The sequence below is a fragment of the Triplophysa dalaica genome, chromosome 14, assembly GCF_015846415.1.
Source record: "Triplophysa dalaica isolate WHDGS20190420 chromosome 14, ASM1584641v1, whole genome shotgun sequence".
Classification (NCBI taxonomy): domain Eukaryota; kingdom Metazoa; phylum Chordata; class Actinopteri; order Cypriniformes; family Nemacheilidae; genus Triplophysa; species Triplophysa dalaica.
The window spans coordinates 22,678,709-22,701,009 of NC_079555.1; the positions used below are offsets into that span (position 1 = coordinate 22,678,709).

The 22,301-nt window shown below is 38.6% G+C and overlaps 1 protein-coding gene across 4 annotated transcripts; it reads left to right on the forward strand.

Moving 5' to 3' along the window:
- Positions 1-918: 918 nt before the first annotated feature.
- On the forward strand, positions 919-21,736 carry LOC130435498 (src substrate cortactin-like). Of its 4 annotated transcripts, XM_056766177.1 has the most exons (17): positions 925-1,055; positions 2,011-2,204; positions 2,294-2,341; positions 3,870-3,950; positions 5,471-5,544; positions 5,674-5,803; positions 7,736-7,846; positions 7,936-7,990; positions 12,459-12,569; positions 12,800-12,910; positions 19,095-19,205; positions 19,331-19,386; positions 19,510-19,579; positions 19,660-19,808; positions 19,905-20,031; positions 20,115-20,171; positions 20,947-21,736. In XM_056766177.1, the coding sequence occupies exons 4-17, from the start codon at positions 3,870-3,872 to the stop codon at positions 21,081-21,083; spliced, it is 1,380 nt and encodes a 459-aa protein (XP_056622155.1). In that variant the 5' UTR covers positions 925-1,055; positions 2,011-2,204; positions 2,294-2,341; the 3' UTR covers positions 21,084-21,736. The 4 variants fall into 4 exon arrangements, with proteins under 4 accessions (XP_056622154.1, XP_056622157.1, XP_056622155.1 ...); XM_056766178.1 differs by having other exon boundaries at positions 2,011-2,341; XM_056766176.1 differs by lacking the exons at positions 2,011-2,204; positions 2,294-2,341 and having other exon boundaries at positions 919-1,055.
- The last annotated feature ends 565 nt before the right edge of the window (positions 21,737-22,301 follow it).

A 22,301-nucleotide genomic window follows, 5' to 3' on the forward strand; every position in this document is an offset into this window, starting at 1 on the left:
AAAAATCGGGACAGTCCCAGGAAAACGGGCACGTCTGGTCACCTTACTATATGCACTGTCCTTGCTTTTATATATTTATCAACAAATTAATATGGCAAATATCCCCCTCACAAGAAAAAAACGATTGTATTATTTATTTATTTATTCATTAATTTAATTCGGTCCACACCGAAGACTTTCACAGTAAATGAAAATGGTTAGAAATATATTATATTAAAAACTAACGTTAGGGGAATGTTGTGGGAAGCATAAATTGTTAGCGGGTCTTCAGAAAATGCCCGATCACAACTTGTCGAGTGTCTCTTTCTATGAGAGTGATAAAAGTGTTTAGTTTTGGTTGCTCTTGCAAAAAGGGACTGAAAGACGGAAACATATGAAGATTTGATATCATATGGTCAGAATATCGGATTCGTTGTGCTGTTGATAATTATCAATAATTCATCTTTGTTAATTAATCATATTTATAAGCCTTCTTTTTCTTAGGGTAGACACACTAACACATGTTTCACATACAAAATGAAATAATTTGTAATTGGTTTTATTCTGTATTAACAGGTAAATAAAGAGAAACTGCTTTCTTCTAACGTTTTTGTGGAAGTCATTCGTTTTTAAATCGGATTTTATAAATGACACTTATATTTCTATGGGTAAATGGTGATGGTTTGAAAGAATCACGACATGGCTCTCGTGGACGTGTTTAATAGTTTGTCCCGGATTACTTTATTACATAGAGGGGGTTCCTGACAGACACGAATTCTGAAACTTTCCCGAGATATCCAACAGACCGCTTTATTCAGTGAGCCTAGATTTTAAACGAGTGGATATATATTTTTAATCGTTATAAATAAAAGGCATAAGTAACAATAAGGATGTTGAAATTCCCGGTAGTCCCCCCTCTTCCCAGAGCAGGTGGTACAGTCGGGTTGGAGCCGGAAGTCTGCGGCAGGGAAGAGCAGGAAATCTTTCTTGTTAAAATCATCATCATCAAGACTCTTCTCTCTTAACGCCTCGTTTACTGACGGATCAGGAGAAATCTCACTACTAAACACTTAACCGTAAGTATAACGACATGACTTACCTGCTTTATTTACTGACAGAACCGAGACGAGACGATAAAAGCCATCACTCGAGCTCTTCTTTCTGTGGGTTTTACTCACATCCCTTGAAAATACAAACATCGCTGCACTTCAACAGAAATCTCAACTCGTTGTCGTCATGAAAGTGATTTCAGATAATACAAAAGTTGTTGCGTATGGGACAGAGAGCATGCATACATCCCCCATGTAAAATGTCAAAAAACACTATTATTATGTCCTTGGAAACATCTATGACTCTACATTCATTTCTTATATAATCGCCGCAAATTATTGAAAACAAGTTCTTAACATAAACGAGTGTTTTATCTTTTAAATGATGCATAGTTTGTGATGCTTGATTGAAAACACATTTTCCATGGGCCCTGTCCTGTATATGGAAGAGTTTGTGTGGGGAAAATAATCATGCTTTATTATAGTAAAAGTGAAGTAACGATGATTTTACTTCAAAAACCTGGGTTGAACTATGGTTAAAATAGTGTTTACCACAGTTACCGTTTAATTATTTAGTAAAACAATTGATTCATTGTCATAAAGGGTAGTGTACACATATTTCTGGAATATGAAACGTTTCCCCCTTATTTTATTAGTTAAACATAATTTGTGTTTTTAGTGTAGAAAGTGTAATCTTGTTGATTTCAGCATATATTGGCGGCCAATCTATGGTTTTGAAAAGAAAACTACAGTGCTGATACTACTCAAGTGTGTTGGGTGTTTAGCAGAAGTCAGTATGAGATGATGTTGGGCTGCTCCCTTCCCCACTAGACATTCTTGTAGTCAGTCATTTAAGCCACAAGTCGACTATCTGCATATTTAGGATATTCATTGAAACATTTCAATATACAAGGGGAAATTGGACATCGATGATGCTTCAAACTTAATGGATGAAAAAGATGTTTATTGTTCTATATTACAGAGATATACAAAACCAGGGCCTGCCATGGCATATGCGGCATAGGCCGTTTCCTAGGGCACGAAATGACCAGAGGGGCGCCAGACCAGAGCTCAAAAACTTGACATGTGAACACGTTCTTGCATCATGACGCAATTATGAATAACTATGATATTAATGCATTAATTATCCATGTGTAATGGAGACCAGCTGGTGAGGTATGTGCAGGGAAACTTCACTCCACAAATACCCTTTTACTTATGTGAGACTGTGGCCTTGTGGTTCAAGAACTCACTGCCTGTTTTAGGTTGGAATCCCACTCGGAGCAGCTTGGTTATTTACAACCATTTGACTGGTAAGTGTTAACTAAATGTAATGTAATGCAATCTGCTGTCACACCGCCACAATTTATGATTATACATCTAAATAAATATAATATTTGACTATACAACTAGTGAAAATGGAAAATGACCCTAACTGTAATCTTAACTTTGGGCAAACAAACTAAAACCGGAAACTAAAATAGTAGTGCAAAAAAGTAAAAGGCCTACGGACACCTTTTAACCTCTGGATCAAACTTCAGAAATTGGCTACAATGTGAAGAATCAAGATATGGTGTTTCTACTGTTTTTCTGCAACCAGTATGCACACACAACTGGCAGTGACGCAACCGTGATGTCAAATCCAAATTGGTCTATAGACCGCTTCATAGTGACGCTTTAACGCTTGTTTTATTATCTATGCACTGTCTACTTGTAAGACGGGACGAATCCAACCAGATTTTAACAGGGAGGGTTTTTTCTGGGTAAAAAATAGTCTTCTGTGGTCGGTGACGACCATGGTCATCCAGTTATAAGTACCCTACTTATGAACCACGAGCCAAAGAAATCTAAAATAAATGCAAAGAAACATTGTATTTGTTATTTTATACAGTTGTAATTTTACAAATGTCAAGTTATATATTGGCTATGAAAAGATCTCGCACAAATATAACCCGTCACTCTTCACAATCCTCATGAATTGCCCTCTTTACAAAAGGCTGTATTTGTGCCCCTGGCCATTATTTGACAGACCTCATTTTTTTATAAGTCTTTATTTTACCACATACAAGTAAATAAAGTTAGCTAGCACCAAACTCAAAAGAAACTTGGAACTAAATGATTATATTACATTCAGTATAGGATAGGTGAACTGTCTTTCCCGCGTCCCAGCGTGATATCGATGGGTTTTCCCGGAACACATCATATGTCTAGTCCGTAACAATGACGGGTGAAAACACGCAGGTCGCTTCGCGAGGAAATCACGCTGAAGGGAAACGGGGATTTACAAATTGCCCTCATTGTGATCCGACAAAATGACGGACGGCCTTCAGATTTTTCGAGAATTTTCAGCGACCTCTGGTACACACACGTGCAGGAATATCTGGACCACGGCCAATCAGAGGGGGTGTCCGCCTACACTATCGCTGATTGGTTTAGACCATGATATGTGCCTGATGTGTGTCTGTTGATGAATCATATGAAGACTTTCAGAATTGCGGGGACTTTTTTCCCTTCGAACGGCTGGTAATTTTAAGTCGCACCATTGGAAAAATAAGGTTGCATATGCGACTAAATTGGTCGCACTCTAGAGCCCTGCATTTAAACAAATCATTCACTGATTCACTCTCATTGTTGTGCATGGACATCTCAGTGAACATCACAACTGCCTTCAATTGTAGTTTATCTGCCTTTGAAGAGGAACACAAGCACAAGCAAATAGTCTTTGAGCGTAAGTTGTGATGCCAGGACATTTATTTTTTAAAGGATTGTTTTAAGATGTCTGCTCACCCAACAAGTGTGTGTAAAACGGTCTGTTGAGATGTGCGTGTGTTTTGTTTTCAGATGTGGAAGGCAGCCGCTGGTCAGTCAGTTTCTGTTGTTGAAGATAATGGAGACGACTGGGAGACCGACCCTGACTTTGAGGTGACAAACACAGTCTCACATCTTTAGAGACATGAGATGAGAAGAACAGTAGAATAGCAGAATAGTAGAATCCGTGACAAGTAACAACCACTAATACAAAACTTTCAAACAGTCCAGTGCAGTTCAACAATACTTCTGGGTTTTCTTGATTGCTTTTCCAGTCAGACTAGATCCTGTCACACAACACATCTGACTCAAGTTCACTTTTACAGGAGTAACACTTTTGCATAAAGTAGAAAAATTCACTCGCAGGGCTTGAGAGTGTGAGCATTTCACTGGTATTTGAGACCAAAAATTAATGCTTAAATGAATAAAAACTGTAAGACAAAAAACATTAAACAATTAAGTATAAAATTAAATTCACATTTTGATTCACATTTAAATCATTCTTTACCCAAAGTAGCACGTGGCTCTGGAACTATCTAGCCATCAAAAAAACATACAAATGCGGTATGTTTTACAAACCAAATGAATGATTAACAAAAATGATAAATATGGTTTATTCAAGAAAGCGAAGCATATGAAAATACATTAATAACTCTCTAAATGTGATGACACAAAGTCATCATGGGCAACTGAAATACAGTGGTGTGCATTATACCTGAGACTCACATGAACACTGTACAGATGGTTTTGTGACTGTAAGTCATTCCCTTGAAATGCTATTGAAGTTAGAAATGTGTATATTAATCTGAAGCCTGTGTAACTTTGGAGACTGTGCCTAAATTCGGACTATCGAACATCCAACATCAAACCAACTTTTTGCCAGTGTATAAATACTGAAATTGTAAATCTGTACTTGCATAATTTGGCAAAACTAAATAAGACTTTGAAAATAGTACAAAGGCACATGCCGCCTTGTTCTTTTGTTTTGTGTTGTCACATGCATGTCATTACCTGCCGCGTACATAATGTCCCAGACCGAGTAAAGTCATTAAATAAATTCAGTTTTAAAAATGATTCCTGTAAAGCTTCTCCCTTTCAAGGGTCTCATTAATGGCTTCTTCCCAGGAGTCTGACCGTTCCACTATTATGACAATCCAGCTGAAGTAAGAGCAGGACTCATCACTGTACATTTTCTCTTCTGACCCGGTCTGGCCGTTCATTCTAATTATTTCTGGTCCAGCTAAATTTTTACTGGACATCATGGAACCATTGAATCACAGGGACCCGTCTCCCTGACTCTCGTCACAGTCTTGATTATAATGCAAATTAACGTGAGAGTGTGATTTAAATAAAGCCTGAATATCTCATTCCCATAATGACCAACACAATCTACCAAGAATAGCGCTAATAAACTCAAGGTTTAAGACATGCTTTTTGAAGATTAAATTACAGTAAACTGCAAATGTGCGTGATTCATGTAAATACCCTCCTACCATAATGCTGGATGTTCGGTGAAACACAACACATTCATTTCAATCGTATGAAACGTGCTTGCAGGATCTGTACTATATTACCGCTTGTTTAAGTGAATGAGAGCAGCTGTCTGAGAGATTCATGAATTTAACTTATTTCAGAACGACGTGTCAGAGAAGGAGCAGAGATGGGGTGCCAAGACTGTTGTTGGCTCCGGTCATCAGGGACACATCAAGTTAGTGAACCACCACCTTTCTTTACACACACACCTTTTAATTTCTCTCTTCAGTTTGCCACTTTGGATTAATGGATGATGTAGTTTAAAGAAAGACGGGACACTGAATGTGTTTGTGTCATTTCTCAGCATTCATAGTTTACGTGAGAGAGTGGCGTCAGAACACTGTGACATAAAGCAGAAGGAGCTGGACACCATGCCCAAAGCATCTCATGGTTACGGTGGAAAGTTTGGATTGCAGCAGGATCGCATGGATAAGGTGAGGTTAGAGAGAGCATACACCGAGCCACGCCATGAACTACTGCAGATTGAAATCAGACTCTGAGGTCAGCTGAAGTTGAGTATTACCCTGACACACCAAGAGCATGGTCGAAACCTTACGGCCAAGCAGCACTTTCATTCTGCGCCTGTGTGAGAGGAATAACTTTCCCTATCAGCAGTTGACAGTAGTTTGTAAGGAAACCGGTCAACACGCAAACCAGAAGAGCTAGTATCAGCTGGGATCCAAAACATAGACAATGCGGCGTTTGATTACCGGATTCCCACAAATCTCGCTCCCCACAGACGTATTTATGAGATATCTGGTCTGTTCCACATGCTGAAGGAACTTAGTCCAATCATACAGTCTAAATACAAACCACCGGTATCTCAGTAGGGCAGTGTAATGTGTCTTTGTCTCTGGGAAAAGGTAGGCAAGCTAGTTTATTTTTGGTTTTAACATTAAAACTAGTGGTCGACCGATTGTCGAAACTAGCCGATTATCGGCGTCGATATTAAGGATTTAGCTGATAATCGATATCGGTCATTTTCAAAGCCGATTTGCCGATAAAGTCATTTCATTTTGAAATGCGCTATTTGGCTCTGATGCAGCCAAGGATTTAGTGAAAGCAGTCAGAACACGTCACTCTAGTTTGTTGCCTAGAGTAATGCCAGCCCACTGCCCCTCTGATTTGTTGAGACTAAGTCACGAGTCTGGCCAATCAACGCCGTAGGCTGCGGAATCATCGGCCTTCAGTCAGAGCGCTCTCATGCACGCGCGGACACACACAGACTCCGCATCTCAAGCTGCTCGCGACAAATGTTAGAGTTATTTTTCGCAATTTATTTATACACATAAATGTTCAGAGACACACATGAGTGTGATTAAATGCCTGTCTTTCCGACAATACATTCAAGGAATAGGCTAATGTACTAACTAAGTGTGCCTCAAATATGCTTTTAATGTTATAGCGTCACTTCAAAACATTTGCAGTCTTTTCAACACCCTACACAATAAAGCTATGAAGGCTATTCAATTATTTACACTTATTATATAAATTCAAATTGTGCTAGTTAATCCAATGATGAGCAATGAATATGAATAGTTCTAGTTCTAGTATTGTATGCAATGTCTAAGTCATCAGATCAAATGTTCACAGAATTCTGCTGGGTGCTCCCTTCTTTCTTTTGTTATTATTAATATAAGTGTTATGATTAAGATTTCTCAGTCAGAATTCAAAATGTTTCAGAACCTGTGTTCTTAATTTTTATATAAATTTACGTTTTTACACCATAGATATATCGGTTCAAAATATCGGTTATCGGTCTAATTAACATGGAAATAATTTGTATCGGCCCTGAAAAACGCATATCGGTTGACCTCTAATTACAACACCTACTCTATCCAGCCTAACGTATTGATATGACAAACAAAACTATCTGACTCTCAGACGAGCTCGGCCAAAGAAGGGAGATGGGGACTTACTTAAGCCAACACTGCAGAACATGCCAGAAAAACTAAGACAGATGACTCTCAAAACCTGTCTTACATTAATGTCATGTTTGAGAAGACATCTGAATCACCTGAATTCAAGATAGGCATGATTCAATTATCATCACAGGAAAACAGTTCTCAATCACAGCGGTTTTGATGTCCAAAGAGTTTAAAGAGTGATACAATGATGGACTTTAATGCTGGGATGCATATTTTGTCTTTATAATAAACGTCTTTTTTTTCTTGTGTTTATAGAAGGCTACTTTTGTTGTATTTGTAAATTTTACAAGATCACAGTATAATATATAAATGATCACAGCTGTCAGTCTCTTTTCTTTGACAGCTCATCACTTGCATTTTTTCAGACGAGAGAGCCTGAGAATTTAATAACTCTGAAAAGTGGACAGGATTATGTGTTTTATGTGTTTATCCCAACAGTCAGCTGTGGGCCACGAGTATCAGAGCAAACTATCCAAACATTGCTCCCAGACTGACACATCTAAGGGTTTCGGTGGAAAATTTGGAGTGGAAGCTGATCGTGTGGACCAGGTACATCTTCAGTGCTTCAGTCCTTCAGTCCTTCAGTGCTTCAGGGTCAGATTCCTCTCACGATACTGAAATCTCTTCCTTTTCTGCAGTCTGCTGTGGGCTTTGAATACGCTGGGAAAACTGAAAAACATGCATCACAAAAAGGTGAAGTTTCTTTACTGTAGAACAAGCTTCATTTATTCTCCAGCGTATATTCTTCACTGGTCGTATGTGCAAGTTCACTCATGACATGAACACTGATCATCACTCTATATCCCATGGAGAACATCACTCCTGGTTTTGGACACTTGTTCATGCAGTAATAATATTGGTTGACTAATCTTACACAATTATAACTTATATTAGGAGACAAGCACACGGCATGTTTTCACCTTCAAAAACCTGTCAGGCTGTCAGGAGTACTGAGTTTTAAGAGCTTAAACAAGATGAATAATTCCTCTTCTGTCAAAACATTGAACATGGAATAACTGTTGTTTCAGTATATAACACACAGTCATTGATTTAACACGAACACTGGGTTCACAACAAATGCGAAAAAAGCATTTTGCACGGGTAAATTAAATACTAAGTCAATGCGAAGACGCAAACTCGCGAATCGGGCAGCGCAATTGCCATGAACGAGTGTCAATCTCGTCTTCCACGAAGGTTGAAAATATTTGTCAGAAGGGGTCACTCACACCAAAATAACAAACTTTTCCCACGAGTAAAAAAGAGCGTAAAACGGGATTGTTGGTGTTTTGTGTGAACCCATCATATCTGTACAGAGTGTTAGGCGTGCGTCTCTGATACTGCTATAGTCATAGAGGTACAGTGTTTCGGTATATTAGTGACTATCACTCCAATGATGTAGAAGTAGATAAGAACGCTTGTGAGAAAGCTCTACCAGGACAAGCAGATCTTCTGTGGCGACGGACTGTTCACACTATGAGAATAACTACAACTATATACAGTTGAAAGAAAAAGTATGTGAACCCTTTGGGCTTACTTGGATTTCTTCATAAATTGGTCATAAAAATGTGTTCTGATCTTCATCGAAGTCACAACAATAGAGAAACACAGTCTGCTTAAACTAATACCGCACAAACATTATACGTTTTCATGTTTTTATTGAACACAACATGCAAACATTCATAGTGTAGGGTGGAAAAAGTATGTGAAACCCTAGGCTAATGACTTCTCCAAGAGCTAATTGGAGCCAGGAGTCAGCCAACCTGAGGTCCAATCAATGTGATGAGATTGGATGTGTTGATTAAAGCTGGCCTGTCCAATAAAAAACACACACCAGTTTTGAGTTTGCTGTTCTGAAGAAGCGTTGTCTGATGTGAACCATGCCTCGCACAAAAGAGCTCTCAGAAGACCTACGATCAAGAATTGTTGACTTACATGAAGCTGGAAAGGGCTACAAAAGTATATCTAAAAGCCTTGATGTCCATGTGTCCACGGTAAGACAGATTGTCTACAAATGGAGAAAGTTCAGCACTGTTGCTACACTCCCTAGGCGTGGTCGTCCTGTAAAGATGACTGCAAGAGCACAGCGCAGAATGCTCAATGAGGTGAAGAAGAATCCTAGAGTCAGCTAAACACTTACAGAAATCTCTGGCACATGCTAACATTTTTGTTGACAAATCTACAATAAGGAAAAAATTCAACAAGAATGGACTTCATGGGAGGACACCACGGAGGAAGCCACTGCTGTCCAAAAAAAAGATTGCAGCACGTTTGAAGTTTGCAAAAGAGCACCTGGATGTTCCACAGCACTACTGGCAAAACATTCTGTGGACAGATGAAACCAAAATTGAGTTGTTTGGAAAGAACACACAACGCTATGTGTGGAGAACAAAAGGCACAGCACACCAACATCAAAACCTCATCCCAACTGTGAAATATGGTGGAGGGGGCATCATGGTTTGGGGCTGCTTTGCTGCCTCAGGCCCTGGACGGATTACTGTCATCGATGGAAAAATGAATTCCAAAGTTTATCAAGACATTTTGCAGGAAAACTTAAGACCATCTGTCCGCCAACTGAAGCTTAACAGAGGATGGACGATGCAACAGGACAACGACCCAAAGCATAGAAGTAAATCAACAACAGAATGACTTCAACAGAAGAAAATACGCCTTCTGGAGTGGCCCAGTCAGAGTCCTGACCTCAACCCGAGATGCTGTGGCATGACCTCAAGAGAGCGATTCACACCAGACATCCCAAGAATATTGCTGAACTGAAACACTTTTGTAAGGAGGAATGGTCCAAAATTTCTCCTGACCGTTGTGCAGGTCTGATCTGCAACTATAGGAAACGTTTGGTTGACGTTATTGCTGCCAAAGGAGGGTCAACCAGTTATTAAACCCAAAGGTTCATATACTTTTTCCACCATGCACTATGAATGTTTACATGTTGTGTTCAATAAAAACATGAAAACCTATAATGTTTGTGCGGTATTAGTTTAAGCAGACTGTGTTTCTCTATTGTTGTGACTTAGATGAAGATCAGAACACATTTTATGACCAATTTATGAAGAAATCCAAGTAAGCCCAAAGGGTTCACATACTTTTTCTTTCAACTGTAAGCATCCACATCAACCCACGATAACTATAATGTTTTGTTCATTATAAGCTCTGGAGATGCAGTGTTACAGTCTAACGCTACACTTCACTTCCTGTGCTCTTCTGCCAAAGGACAAGTTACAACGACTATTTTAAAAAATCCAGGTGAAAAGAAATCACAATTTACATGAACTAACCTGAGGGTGATGCTCATGTGCAGGAGGACCATGATGATGATGATGATTTGTGACATTTTCCCAACATGTACATTTTTGTCCCATTTATAAATGACAAATATTTTTAACCCTTGCTACAGGAAAAACCAAGCTAACACAATTGGAGGTCTCTGGAAGGAATGTATTAATTTTGTCTGCCTTTTGAACATAACCCTTTCATTATGTATCATCACATCTACATAAAACAGATTGAAAAGAAACCGAATAAGCTACTAATAATATAGAAGATGAGATAGAATTCATGTAGAGATTGATGTTGGCTTGTGTCCCATTCTAAGGGTTTGTTCACATGTGCCATGTTTGGTTTGATTAAAACGAACTTTAAACACTTCATGAGGTCTTGCTAAAAAGACCCTGATATGTGCAGGCATACACTGAGCATGTGTAACCCACCTCAAAGCAAAGTTTTGGATGTCCGTTAAAGGCAGTGTGTCCTATTTCTTGTCAGCACTCGGCCCGGCTAATGTCCGTCCTGTGCACCGTACACCATGTGACTCTGTTGTCTATAGCGTAATTCGGAAATCTGTTACCCCGCCAATAAGTTCTGTTTTAAAATCGAAATCATGAAAGCGGTCCAATTACGTTGCGACTTTATACTTAAGCTGCTGGGTTCGATATCTTTAGTGTCGCTGTTAAAATGCCAGTCTGAATGCTAAGAGACCAGTACTAAATTTTCTTTTCTTTTTTTGGTCGGACCAAAAGAACCGAACTACAAAGTCTTTCTCTTCTTTCTTAGTTTATATTTTTGTGTGTTTCCTAAAATGTATTTGTAGCTACGTTCACAGTAGGGAAGAAAGGAAGCGGGAACCGGCAAAAATAAACAAACAATAATACGGATAAAGGCCGGCAGCCACCTCACGGTCGACTGCGGGCCACAAGAACATAAACACATGTCCGGGCCCGGTCCTCTCTCATCCATATTCCCGTCGCTCGTCTTATGCTCCCGAACTCCTCAGTGAGATATGCGGGACCGGTGTGCACACAGTTGATTCCAACTGTCACTCACGCCACCAGCCTTGCCTCACAGCTCTCGGACCGCCTTCCTCACTACAGTATTGTTTATGGGTGTAACAAGTGTATGGGTATTTGAGTGTGAGCTCTATCAGAGCGTTTCATTGGTTGAACGTACTGAATGAATACGCCCTTCACGAACGAGTCAATTGAGTCAAAGTTACACTTAATGAACTAGTATATGATGTTCATGGTCTAATATTCTCAGTGTTGCGACAAGGCAAATCCAGTAGTTACTGAACTTTTCTGAAAAATAAAGGTAATGACCTGGTTTAATTTAATTCTAAGGTAAAGTAAATTATATCAAAACAGTATAGATATTATACTATAGATATTAGATGTTAATACAGAGATTTTAGTAGACTAATATAATGCAGATTTCGTAGACTAAAAGTAGTCTAAAATATGACTATAAACTAGACTATGATAAATTTGGATGACTAAAACTATATTGCATTTTAGTCAAGGGACTAAAACTAAATCAAAATTTGCTGTCAAAATTGACACTGATATTAAATCCTAATTTCAGTTAAGCCTCAAAATGTTAAAATTCTTTGTTAAATTGTATGTACAAGAAAAAAGTTACTAAATTGTTAATATTTAGAAAATAAATGTTATTTGAATTTCAGTTTCATTTTTTAATTTTGTTCAAAATATTGAGAAATACGTGAACCCAGCATCGAGATGCGTATCGAATCGTGAGCTGAGTGTATCATTACACCCCTAGTATTGTTCATTTTACTGTCCCACACTAACTACATTTTCTTTCTCTCTCTGTCTGTCTGTCTCTGACCTGTGCTTTATGTGTGTTCCTGTGACAGATTACTCCACTGGGTTTGGGGGCCGCTATGGCGTGCAGGCAGATCGTGTAGATCAGAGTGCGGTTGGCTTTGATTACCAGGGTAAAACTGAAAAGCACGAGTCCCAGAAAGGTTTGTTTCAGCTTCAACACTCCTCACAAATTCCTGATTGCTTAAATGAAAGCTTTCAAAAATCATGTTTTCTATTGTGCATTCCAACTAATGTCAATCAAACTGCAGTTGGTGTGTTTTGATCTAAGCCAGAATAACTCCAAAAATACAGCTAACTAATACAATAAAACATGTTAACGCATTTCAAAACATGATTTTGGACTCAACTCTTCAATTACATTTGTCTTTAGATTATGCCAAAGGCTTTGGTGGCAAGTTTGGAGTGGAAACTGATAAAGTGGACAAGAGTGCTGTGGGCTTTGAGTATCAGGCCAAGACTGAGAAACACGAATCTCAGAAAGGTTTGTGTCACATATGTTATCCACTCTTTTTATCAGCTCCAATGGCTTTCTGTTTGTCCTAACCCATGTGCTGTGTTTTGATATTCTGACTGAATGATGAGTGTCTACATAATAAACCTTTCAGCCCAAACCTGAGAACAACATGTTGTCACTAAAACACCTGCTGTTCCTCAACTATTTTACCAACAAACACAATCATGGCATATTCTTTAGAAGAAAAAAACTTTCAGATGTTGAAGTATAGCAGAATGAGTTTTACATCACAGAATATACTAGTCACTGTTTAACCCAGAGAAGCAGAGGCCTCAAGGACAACTCCATTATTATTTTTGAGGATGATGTCTCAAAAGCAAGGTCCATGTAAGCAATTTCTCTTATATCTCTCAACATGGCACATATCACAAAATGGCCACTAGGGTGCTTCACGTTGCCGCTTGATACCAAAGTTGTTTTTTCAGCAGGATCATGATCCACAGTCCTAATACAAATGTGTCCCGTGGGGATTTTCAAGACTAGGTTTTTCGGCTACTGTCTCTTTAATGCACTAATCCAATATACTGACACACATACAGTCTGTGTTTTTAGTTTATGTGAATCTCATGTGCCTTTGACATAACATTGTGTGTATTTAAAAGTATATAGACACAAAACAGATATAAGCTGTGACCATGTTTTAAGTGTAATCGGCTGCGCTCTCATATGTCAAAAGAGCAGTTTGCAAAATCGATCGAAAGTTTGAACTTGCAAGTGTTTGAAACGCATGAATGAAAGAAACTTGTGATTACCAGTAACCACGATGACTCATCCATCTACCCAGTGGTCTTCAGTTCAGTGTTCAGTTGTGGATAGCAAACCCTGATCTGGCTCGTGTTTCCAGTGCCAACAATGCCTGTAGTTGATAGACAGGGTCTAGTGTTGCAGGCGATTGTGTCACAGACATCAGTACACTCAAAGCCGCATATAAAATTAAAGGGGTCATATGACACGGCTAAATCTAATATTATGGTTTGTTTTAGATAATGTAGTTTAGTTTGTTTTAGTTTGTTTAGTAATCTAATGTGTGTACACGATTTAAGGTTGGAAAAACGCTGTATTTACCACGCACTGTGCATGTTTGTATCTCCTCTTTGCTCCGCTCACGTTACTCCGTAACAAAGTCTTATGCAATGAAAATACTATTACAGGCTGTGAATCTGAAGTGCCAGCGAAGTTGTAATTGTTGGAATGACCCCAATTTGAACATTCAGATTGTACTTTTCTGGAACAGTGTTGTAAATAAAATGTAACCGTTTGTTTTTAGTTGTCTCATCTTTACGCACGCCAAACAAAGAGTCTTTTTTTCTTTTCGTAACGAAACACACAGCGTCTCCACGACATGGCTGCGGCAGTGACGATACGATGAGATTTACAAGTACGCCCACCTTACTTGTGTATACATTTGGGCGGTCTTAGTCAAATGCTACCACGAACTGATGTAGATTTGTGGGGGTGTGGTTACACGAGGCGTTTCAGGCAGGTCTGGGTGAGCATTTGCTTTTAGATAGAATACATCTTTTGTTCCCACACTTTCATTTATGAAAGTTAATAGCAAGATCAACAAACTGTAACACCCCAGAAATAACGGTACATTCAAAAATCAAAAGTCACACTTACAGGTTGTGATTCGGTGCAGCTAACAGGTCCAAATAGAGTTGGTATTGCCCCTCTTTCAAGGATTGTCGTTTCACATACACTGCAGTGAACGCGGCAAGATTATTAAACCAATCTTTGGTGAAATGACACGCGAACAGTACAACCCTGGGGTTATACTCCTTTGATATCATTGGAAAAATGAATTGTAACCGTTTTTCCCTCAGACGTTCTTCCTTTGGTAGTTGAAATAAGACAGACTTAGTGTCACACAGACACAGAGGTTCTAGACCTGATACACACGCATCACGAGCGAGCGACAGTGTTTGGGGGAGGAGAGATACATTTTCGCGGCAGTGTCAGCAAAACGTAGGCGGGGACTATGTATAGTGACGTAGATACGCATATGAACTATTCCACATCTTGTTTGTGTGATTCAGACTCGACTCCCATTTTTACAAGCAAATAACTTTGTTATTTATTCACCTTCGGACTTACAATTTGGCAGACTGCTTACTTTCAAACACGGCAACATAACAGACTGCATGAAATGTCATTTTCATGATCTCATGCTACGTACTCTTTAAATATTTAATTAACAATGAATTCATCATGTAAAATATACCTGATTGTCTAGTCTTGTTCCGTTGAAGTTTGAATCAAAATCAATTTTAGGGCCTTAAACGCTACATTTTTCCCCATGAAATCGATTATCATTATTTTTCAAGGTATTGTATCGAAGTTAGAAATTCCAGTATCGTGACAACCCTACTGTGCATGCATCTCCCAAAGTGATTTAGATGTTTTCTTCTTGATGTGCTTGGTGCTGTCCTCAGTGGACGAGCCAGAGGGGTGTCCAAAGTGGCACTCGAACACCCCTGACATCCAATTTTCCACCCTGGGTGTCACCCCAAAAGTTGATTGCTACTTATGGTGATTGACATCAGATTTCACCTCTTGTTGAACAAAGCTTTTATTTTGATGTTTGGCGGCAATGCTTGCATGTGATGTCACTGCAGTGCAGATGAAAGTCAAGCGAGTTAATGTTTATCACTATCTTCCAGAAATCAGAGATTTTCTTTTTCAAAACTGACGACAGATAGAAAGAACCAAATTTGGATTGCTGCAATTTGCTAATCAAATGGAATATTGAAATGTATATGCTTTCTAGCCTCTTCAAGTTCAAGTCAGACACTTTTTGTTGAACCAAACCATTGAAGTGTTATCTACCTACTTTCTAACGTGACACTTTTAAATGTTGTGTAAATGTAACATTTTTTCCAGCATTTTCTAACCTTTGCTACATTTAAACAGTGTTGGGAGAGAGAGACCCTCTATTTCTTTTAACATTCTAAGCAGGTGTACTTCATACAAACTTTAGAAATAGACAAGGAAGCATTGTTTTTAAATAAGTTTCACTCTTTTGCCTTTCTTTAGGATTCCTATACAACTTTTCATTCTGTAAGTCAACGTTAGGCTCCACATACATTGTTTACGTCAGGGTCAGAAATTTACAGACGCTTTAAAAAAATGACAAAAGGCGAAGAAAACTCTCTCCAATTTCAAGACAAGAGGAAAAACAGTCCCTGCATAATAAAATCTAGCTACGACAGTCACAATGTAAATAAGATGAGGTGAAATTGAATGAATGTGGGTGACAGCGTCTTTGCTCTGCTACAGCTTTGAGCATTACAGCCAACATCAACTTCATGTTATGATTATACTGGCCAATCAGAGGCGTTTGTATGATTCACTGGTGAAGAATAACTCTGCTGAAGTGCTCCACGCTCGCAAAGTTTATCATTAACAACCGCAAACAGGTCCGATGTAAGAAAGAGATTCATTAGACTCTTTACTTTATAACCTGAAGCCATTGAGTGTTTTAACGATGTTGTTTTCTATATATTACCTGTTTGAACAAGTGATTTTTATGTTCCTTAGAGAATCAAAACAGCAATGAAATAATTCATAATCATCATAAATAATGCTGCTCCGCTTGTTTTGTAGCGTGTAAAAGTGAATGTATTCTAATATCTGAAAGTAATGACGAAAACATCAAGGGCAATAAGCACCATCAATAATTTAGTTTTAATCTTGTTGTCCTATGGAATGAGTGTGTGTTTTATCAGATATATGCTGTTCTGATCCACATCAGTTTAAAGACATCTCTGGTGTTAAATTAAACAAGTTATCAGGGTTTAACTATGTTTTCAAACATTTTCATTATTTATATTTTATCATTTATTCAATCGACATAGATTTAGGATGACAATAATCTCATTACGTTGTGCAATTGCTTTGTATGCATTTGCCACAGACTCTGGGAAGTAATTTATCATTTGTATCTCTAATCAGCAATCATAGGATTTATTTATTTATAATTCGATGCCAGGTCAGGGTTACACACACATTTTCTGTCACGGTCTGTGGACCACCTCAGGTAGCCTTGGCCATATAGAAAACTCTAGCTCGCCACTGGCTGTGCCAACACACACATCATGAACTGAAGAGACAAATACACTGGTAAATTTTTTTGACTGGTAAAATGACTCTGGGTAAAGTGACATTCACAACTCACACATATATATATTTCTGAATGTACCTAAAATGCACTCTAACCTTTACAGGTGATAGATCCAACTATGAGATATGGCTTGTAGATCTTATAGATCTAAACTTTGAGTCCAGGTTCACTAAATCTCTCTCCGTCAGGAACAAATTACACCTTGAGATATCAACTCCGTTGTGAGTCAATCCTTTAACCCAAACAACAGGGAGATATAGAGCTGAAGGGAAGAACAGCAGGCAGGAGACGAAGTGATGTTAAATAGACAGACAAATGATTTATTGAATAATCTCAGTTGTGCGTTGATGCTCAGTCAAGCTCTGTCAAACTTCGTCTGACTAGAAACAGATTCAATATGTGTTTTTAACATTCAAGATTACAGTATCAAAACATTGTCTCATGACATTATTATGAACCTTGAGATGGAGACCAACGGATACTCATATCAGCATAAGACACAATACAACTCCCAGGTTAAACAACAGGAAAATAAAGAGCACATGATATGAATAGAAGTGAATAATAAAATAAAGGAATGAATACATATGATGAATATTGTAATAAATGTGATAAATGAAATAGAATAATAAAATGAAATAAACAAGAAACAATGTATGTTTCTATCCAGATCTATCACAGGTGAACTTAATTTGACTTTATCTTAACTTTTTTTTTATCTTGACCGCAAATTGTCATTGAACCAGAACATTAAGTGTTGGATTCGTGGATTAATAAAAATTCGTATTCTTCATCATGCTGTTCACATTTTGATAACCTGGAAGAGAACCTGACCTTGCGTGCAGTGAAAACTCTTAGTTCAGGGTTTGCCATACATAAGCTCTATCTGGTAGATTGTGAATCGCACTGGAAGATAACATTTGAATACCAATACGAATTTACGTATTTTCTGACCTTGGTTTGATGACACATGATTTTTTTAATTTGTATCTTTGAAAATTGCTACAAATATAACTGTTTTCTGTCACACACAAAGACCCCACCATTGCGTCACATATACGCGTTGCAGTGTTTACAACCGACTTGAATCCTTTCGAAAAAAAACTTGAAATCTTGCTTTCCTGATCAAGGATTGTTTCTGAAGCCATCTGCTCTGTTCAGTGAGCTAAAACTTCTTGGACTTCACACAAGTCTGCATTCGATGCATCCTCGATATCAAGAACACATCCCGGAACTTTCATGCGTTCTCTGTCCTTATGTTCTTGAGTATTGGAACCCGACTTAGACAGTTATTGATGACAGAGTGAGAACACAAGGACGCAAGTCTGCTGAAGAACACGTATTGAGAAACGGCCGTAGTTCAGGGAAATGCCAAAAGGCATATTTTATCACGATCCTTTCCAGGTATTGTCATGATGATAAAGTATATTTATAATGATGATGTTTGACGAGTGTTGCTTTTACAAATGCAGCTTATAAACGACTCCATCTTGTATTGAATTTAGATTGAGCAGTACTTCCTAATGATCAAAAAGAAGTAGTTCACACAAGAGCTGTGCATAAAAAACAGAATCGAAGCCTTTGCGGTTTCAGAATCTTCCTACACGGGTATAATTAATGTGAATCGCGATGTGACATCCACAGCCCTAATGAACATTCGTCTGTAATTATTCCTTTGTCTGTCAACAGAAACATGAATATGAAAATGAGAAATATGTCAATCACAGCGGCTTTATTGGGTTTATTTTAATTGTATTGTAATACAGTACTGTATGCTAATTAGCATGTTATGTCACCAAAACCCTGTGGAAAGATCACTGTTGGTGACTGTGTATTCTTCAAAAGTAACTGAATTGTATTATTAAACTAAGTTGCTTTTGAGTGCATGAAATGTAGCTCAATTTATTTTGAATACACCAGAATTTAATTTGATTTTGTAAATTAAATCAAATTGAATCCTTCGAATTTTGCAAAATCTATATGAAAATGATTTGGCTGTCACAAACTCGCATCTTGTCTTTCTTGTGTCAGACTATGTGAAGGGTTTTGGAGGAAAGTTTGGTGTTCAGACGGACCGTCAAGACAAGTCTGCAGTTGGTTGGGATCACCAGGAAAAACTGCAGCTACATGAATCTCAGAAAGGTAAAAACGCCTGTTGTGAACGCATTCTCTTTTGATACATGACATGAACATCATTGAATTATTTCTGGTTATGCAGTGAGTGAGTGAGTGTGAACTGTGATTGTCACTTCATTTGTCTCTGTCAGATTACTCCAAGGGATTTGGAGGGAAGTATGGTGTGCAAAAGGACCGAATGGACAAGGTACTTTATTTCTTTAACTTCATGATTAGACCACGATTTAATGTCCACATGTTCCTGTGACCCTCCACCAACATCATATATGACCTAGACTGAATAGATGATGAAATTTGTTTGTGTGATCAGAGCGCAGGCACATTTGAGGAGGTGGAGAAGCCAGGCGTGTCGTATCAGAAGACACGACCTGTAGAAGCAGGTCAGAAAAATGTTCATGTGTGTTCACATGTTGACTGACGATATGGCACGCATCAGTGACTGGCTGTGTGCTTCTTTTAGCTTGCAGCGGTACCAGCAGCATTAAAGCACGCTTCGAGAACATCGCAAAACAGAAAGAAGAGGAGGATCAGAAGAAAGCTGAAGAAGAGCGTGCTAGACGCCACGCCAAAGAAAAGCAGGAGCAGGAGGAGGCACGGGACAAACTGAAGGTACTGCACGACAACAACACAAACATCCAGCTGATTGTCGAGGATCAAGCACACACACACAGACTGATGTTGGGCTTCATGCTTGTTTTGTGTAAGGAGGAGTGTGTCAGTGAGACTGTGGAGAACACTGCCAGTGTGTATGAGCTGGAACCCTCTTCAGTAGAAGCAACAGAGGAAGACTTGTACCAGAACTCTGAGCCGAACCATCAGTACCACACCTCAGGTATGTGTATGTCTGTCAACATGTGTGTGTTTGACACGCATTATACATCCAGACATGCAGTCACATGTGTGTTTGTTGTACAGATGATTATGGAGAAGATCTTGGCGTGACTGCTGTGGCTCTGTATGACTATCAGGCTGGTAAGTGAAGGTTTCATCATCAGCTTGAGTTGGGAGCTCTGTTATATGTTCTGTCGTACCTGCTGCTGTTCTTTATCTGTGTGCTCATGTCTGTAGGAGGCCTCAGAGATTTCTTTTAATTGTCCATTTGTATACTGAATAAACACTTTTCCAGTTAATATCAAGCTCCTCAATATTTCATTGGGTTGAAATAGAGTTTTGTATTGAGTTTTTTAGTAAGCGGCAGGTGGGGGATGAGAATCTCTGACCAAATGCACTTTATAAATAAGGCTGACATTATACATTGTCTCCAAGAGAGTGGTGTCCATAATAAATGGAAATAAAAGCGAGTAGGAGAACCGTTTTACATGAATGAATGTATCTTAATGTTTCGCGTGAGAAGAGTCTGTATGTGGATGTTCCGGTTCAGTCTCCACGATATCAGATTGATTTGGACACGATCTGTGATGAAAAGTCTTTTTTTATTTGCCTTTGTGTTCATGATCAGCAGCTGTTTCAAGTTCCTGTTCCCCATGATTGTGTTTATTGAGCATGTTATGTGTTCGTCTGAATGGTTCTGCAGTATGTTTAGAGTGTCAGTTTATCTTTAATCAGAATACAGACCATGGGTGGAATTCATACACAGGATTGTCTGCAACACTAAGAGAATCACTGTGCCCGGTGTTACACTTGATCTTCAGATCTGTGTACACAACATCAAGTTTCAGAGTCACAACGTGAATGTAAAATAAACACAGGAGGATCAATGTCAATAATGATGTGATGTGTTCTACAGCTGGGGATGATGAGATTTCCTTTGACCCTGATGACATCATCACCAACATAGAAATGATCGACGAGGGCTGGTGGCGAGGGGTGTGTCGCGGAGGGTATGGACTCTTCCCAGCCAATTACGTTGAAGTTCGACAGTAGACTCTTTCCAGTGCAGAGCGTTAACTGAAGATCACATCAGCTTCTGCTCGTCTCTGTAGTCTCTTCTTCATTACACACACACACAGGTGTTTGGTCAGTCTTATTTCAGTCAGAGGATCAACGACATCTGTTATAAGATCATTCTGTGCTGTCCTCTCTGTCCATAGGAGTGTGTTTCATTGTTTCTTCACAGTGTTGGTCAAACGTGTAAATTATGTTTGAAATGTTTGAAACTCTTCAATGGGAAATTCATTGCCATTTGGTGGTAAACATGCGTATCTGAAACTCGGCATCTCTTTTCTCCTCTCTGGCATATGTGCATCTGCTGATGTCCTCCTGTTGTGTATTGTGTGTCACGTGTGTCAATTCTGTGGCTAGATTTGATTCCATCCGATGTTTACCACATGATGATAATGATAGATTTTATATCAATGAGCTGGTGAATTACGACAATCCAGCTCAGCTGCAGTTGACTTGAAACGAAATGAAGGCTTTGCTACAGCTTACGACATTATACGTTTTCAATTACATGATTTTAGTTAAGTGACCTTTTGAAACATATATTGTCTGTGCTTATCTACTCTAGCTTTGTCGCCATGATTGTTTTATAAGAAATGTCATTTTAAGAATAAAATAATGGAATCTTCATCTAATACATTTTTGCTGCTAAATCCTATCTCTCCCGTGTGAGTTACAGAAACGGACGGCCGAGAGGTTAGTAAGCCCATTGATGCAATGGAACAGAGGTCAAATACATTGATAAAATATCTTTATTTCATTTAGAGATGAAGGATATGGGATGAACAAAACGACAGCAACAAAAACACATTTAGTCTTTACACATAGTAAGCAAAGCAGAAGTTTAAAGGAAAATAAATCAAGCTTACACAGCAAAAATATTTTTTAACAAAATGATTTTTTGGATAAAGTCTCTACATGTCACATCAAGTAAAAAGGGAAAGATAAAAAGTTCTTTATCTACACAAAAGTGTTCCTCTTTTCAGTCGAAGGATCTGCCATAACCAAAACAGTTAGCTAAGCTATAATAGAGTCGTTTCTGATTTGCAATTAAGAAATGATCTTAGTCATATATAAGTATAAACTTCTAAAACACACAGTAGAGGGGTTTCTTATTGCCGCAGTTCACATGTGAACAACTAAAGTGAGTGAACCGTATTGACGTCATCTCTCAAAGACTGATGGTAGATTAATGCTCGG

Excerpts from the sequence above, each read along its gene's own strand:
- LOC130435498 (XM_056766176.1), top strand. The coding sequence starts at position 3,870 with ATGTGGAAGGCAGCCGCTGGTCAGTCAGTTTCTGTTGTTGAAGATAAT. Across the intron at positions 3,951-5,470 it reads AGACCGACCCTGACTTTGAG|AACGACGTGTCAGAGAAGGA; the intron begins GTGACAAACACA and ends AACTTATTTCAG. Across the intron at positions 20,172-20,946 it reads TCTGTATGACTATCAGGCTG|CTGGGGATGATGAGATTTCC; the intron begins GTAAGTGAAGGT and ends TGTGTTCTACAG.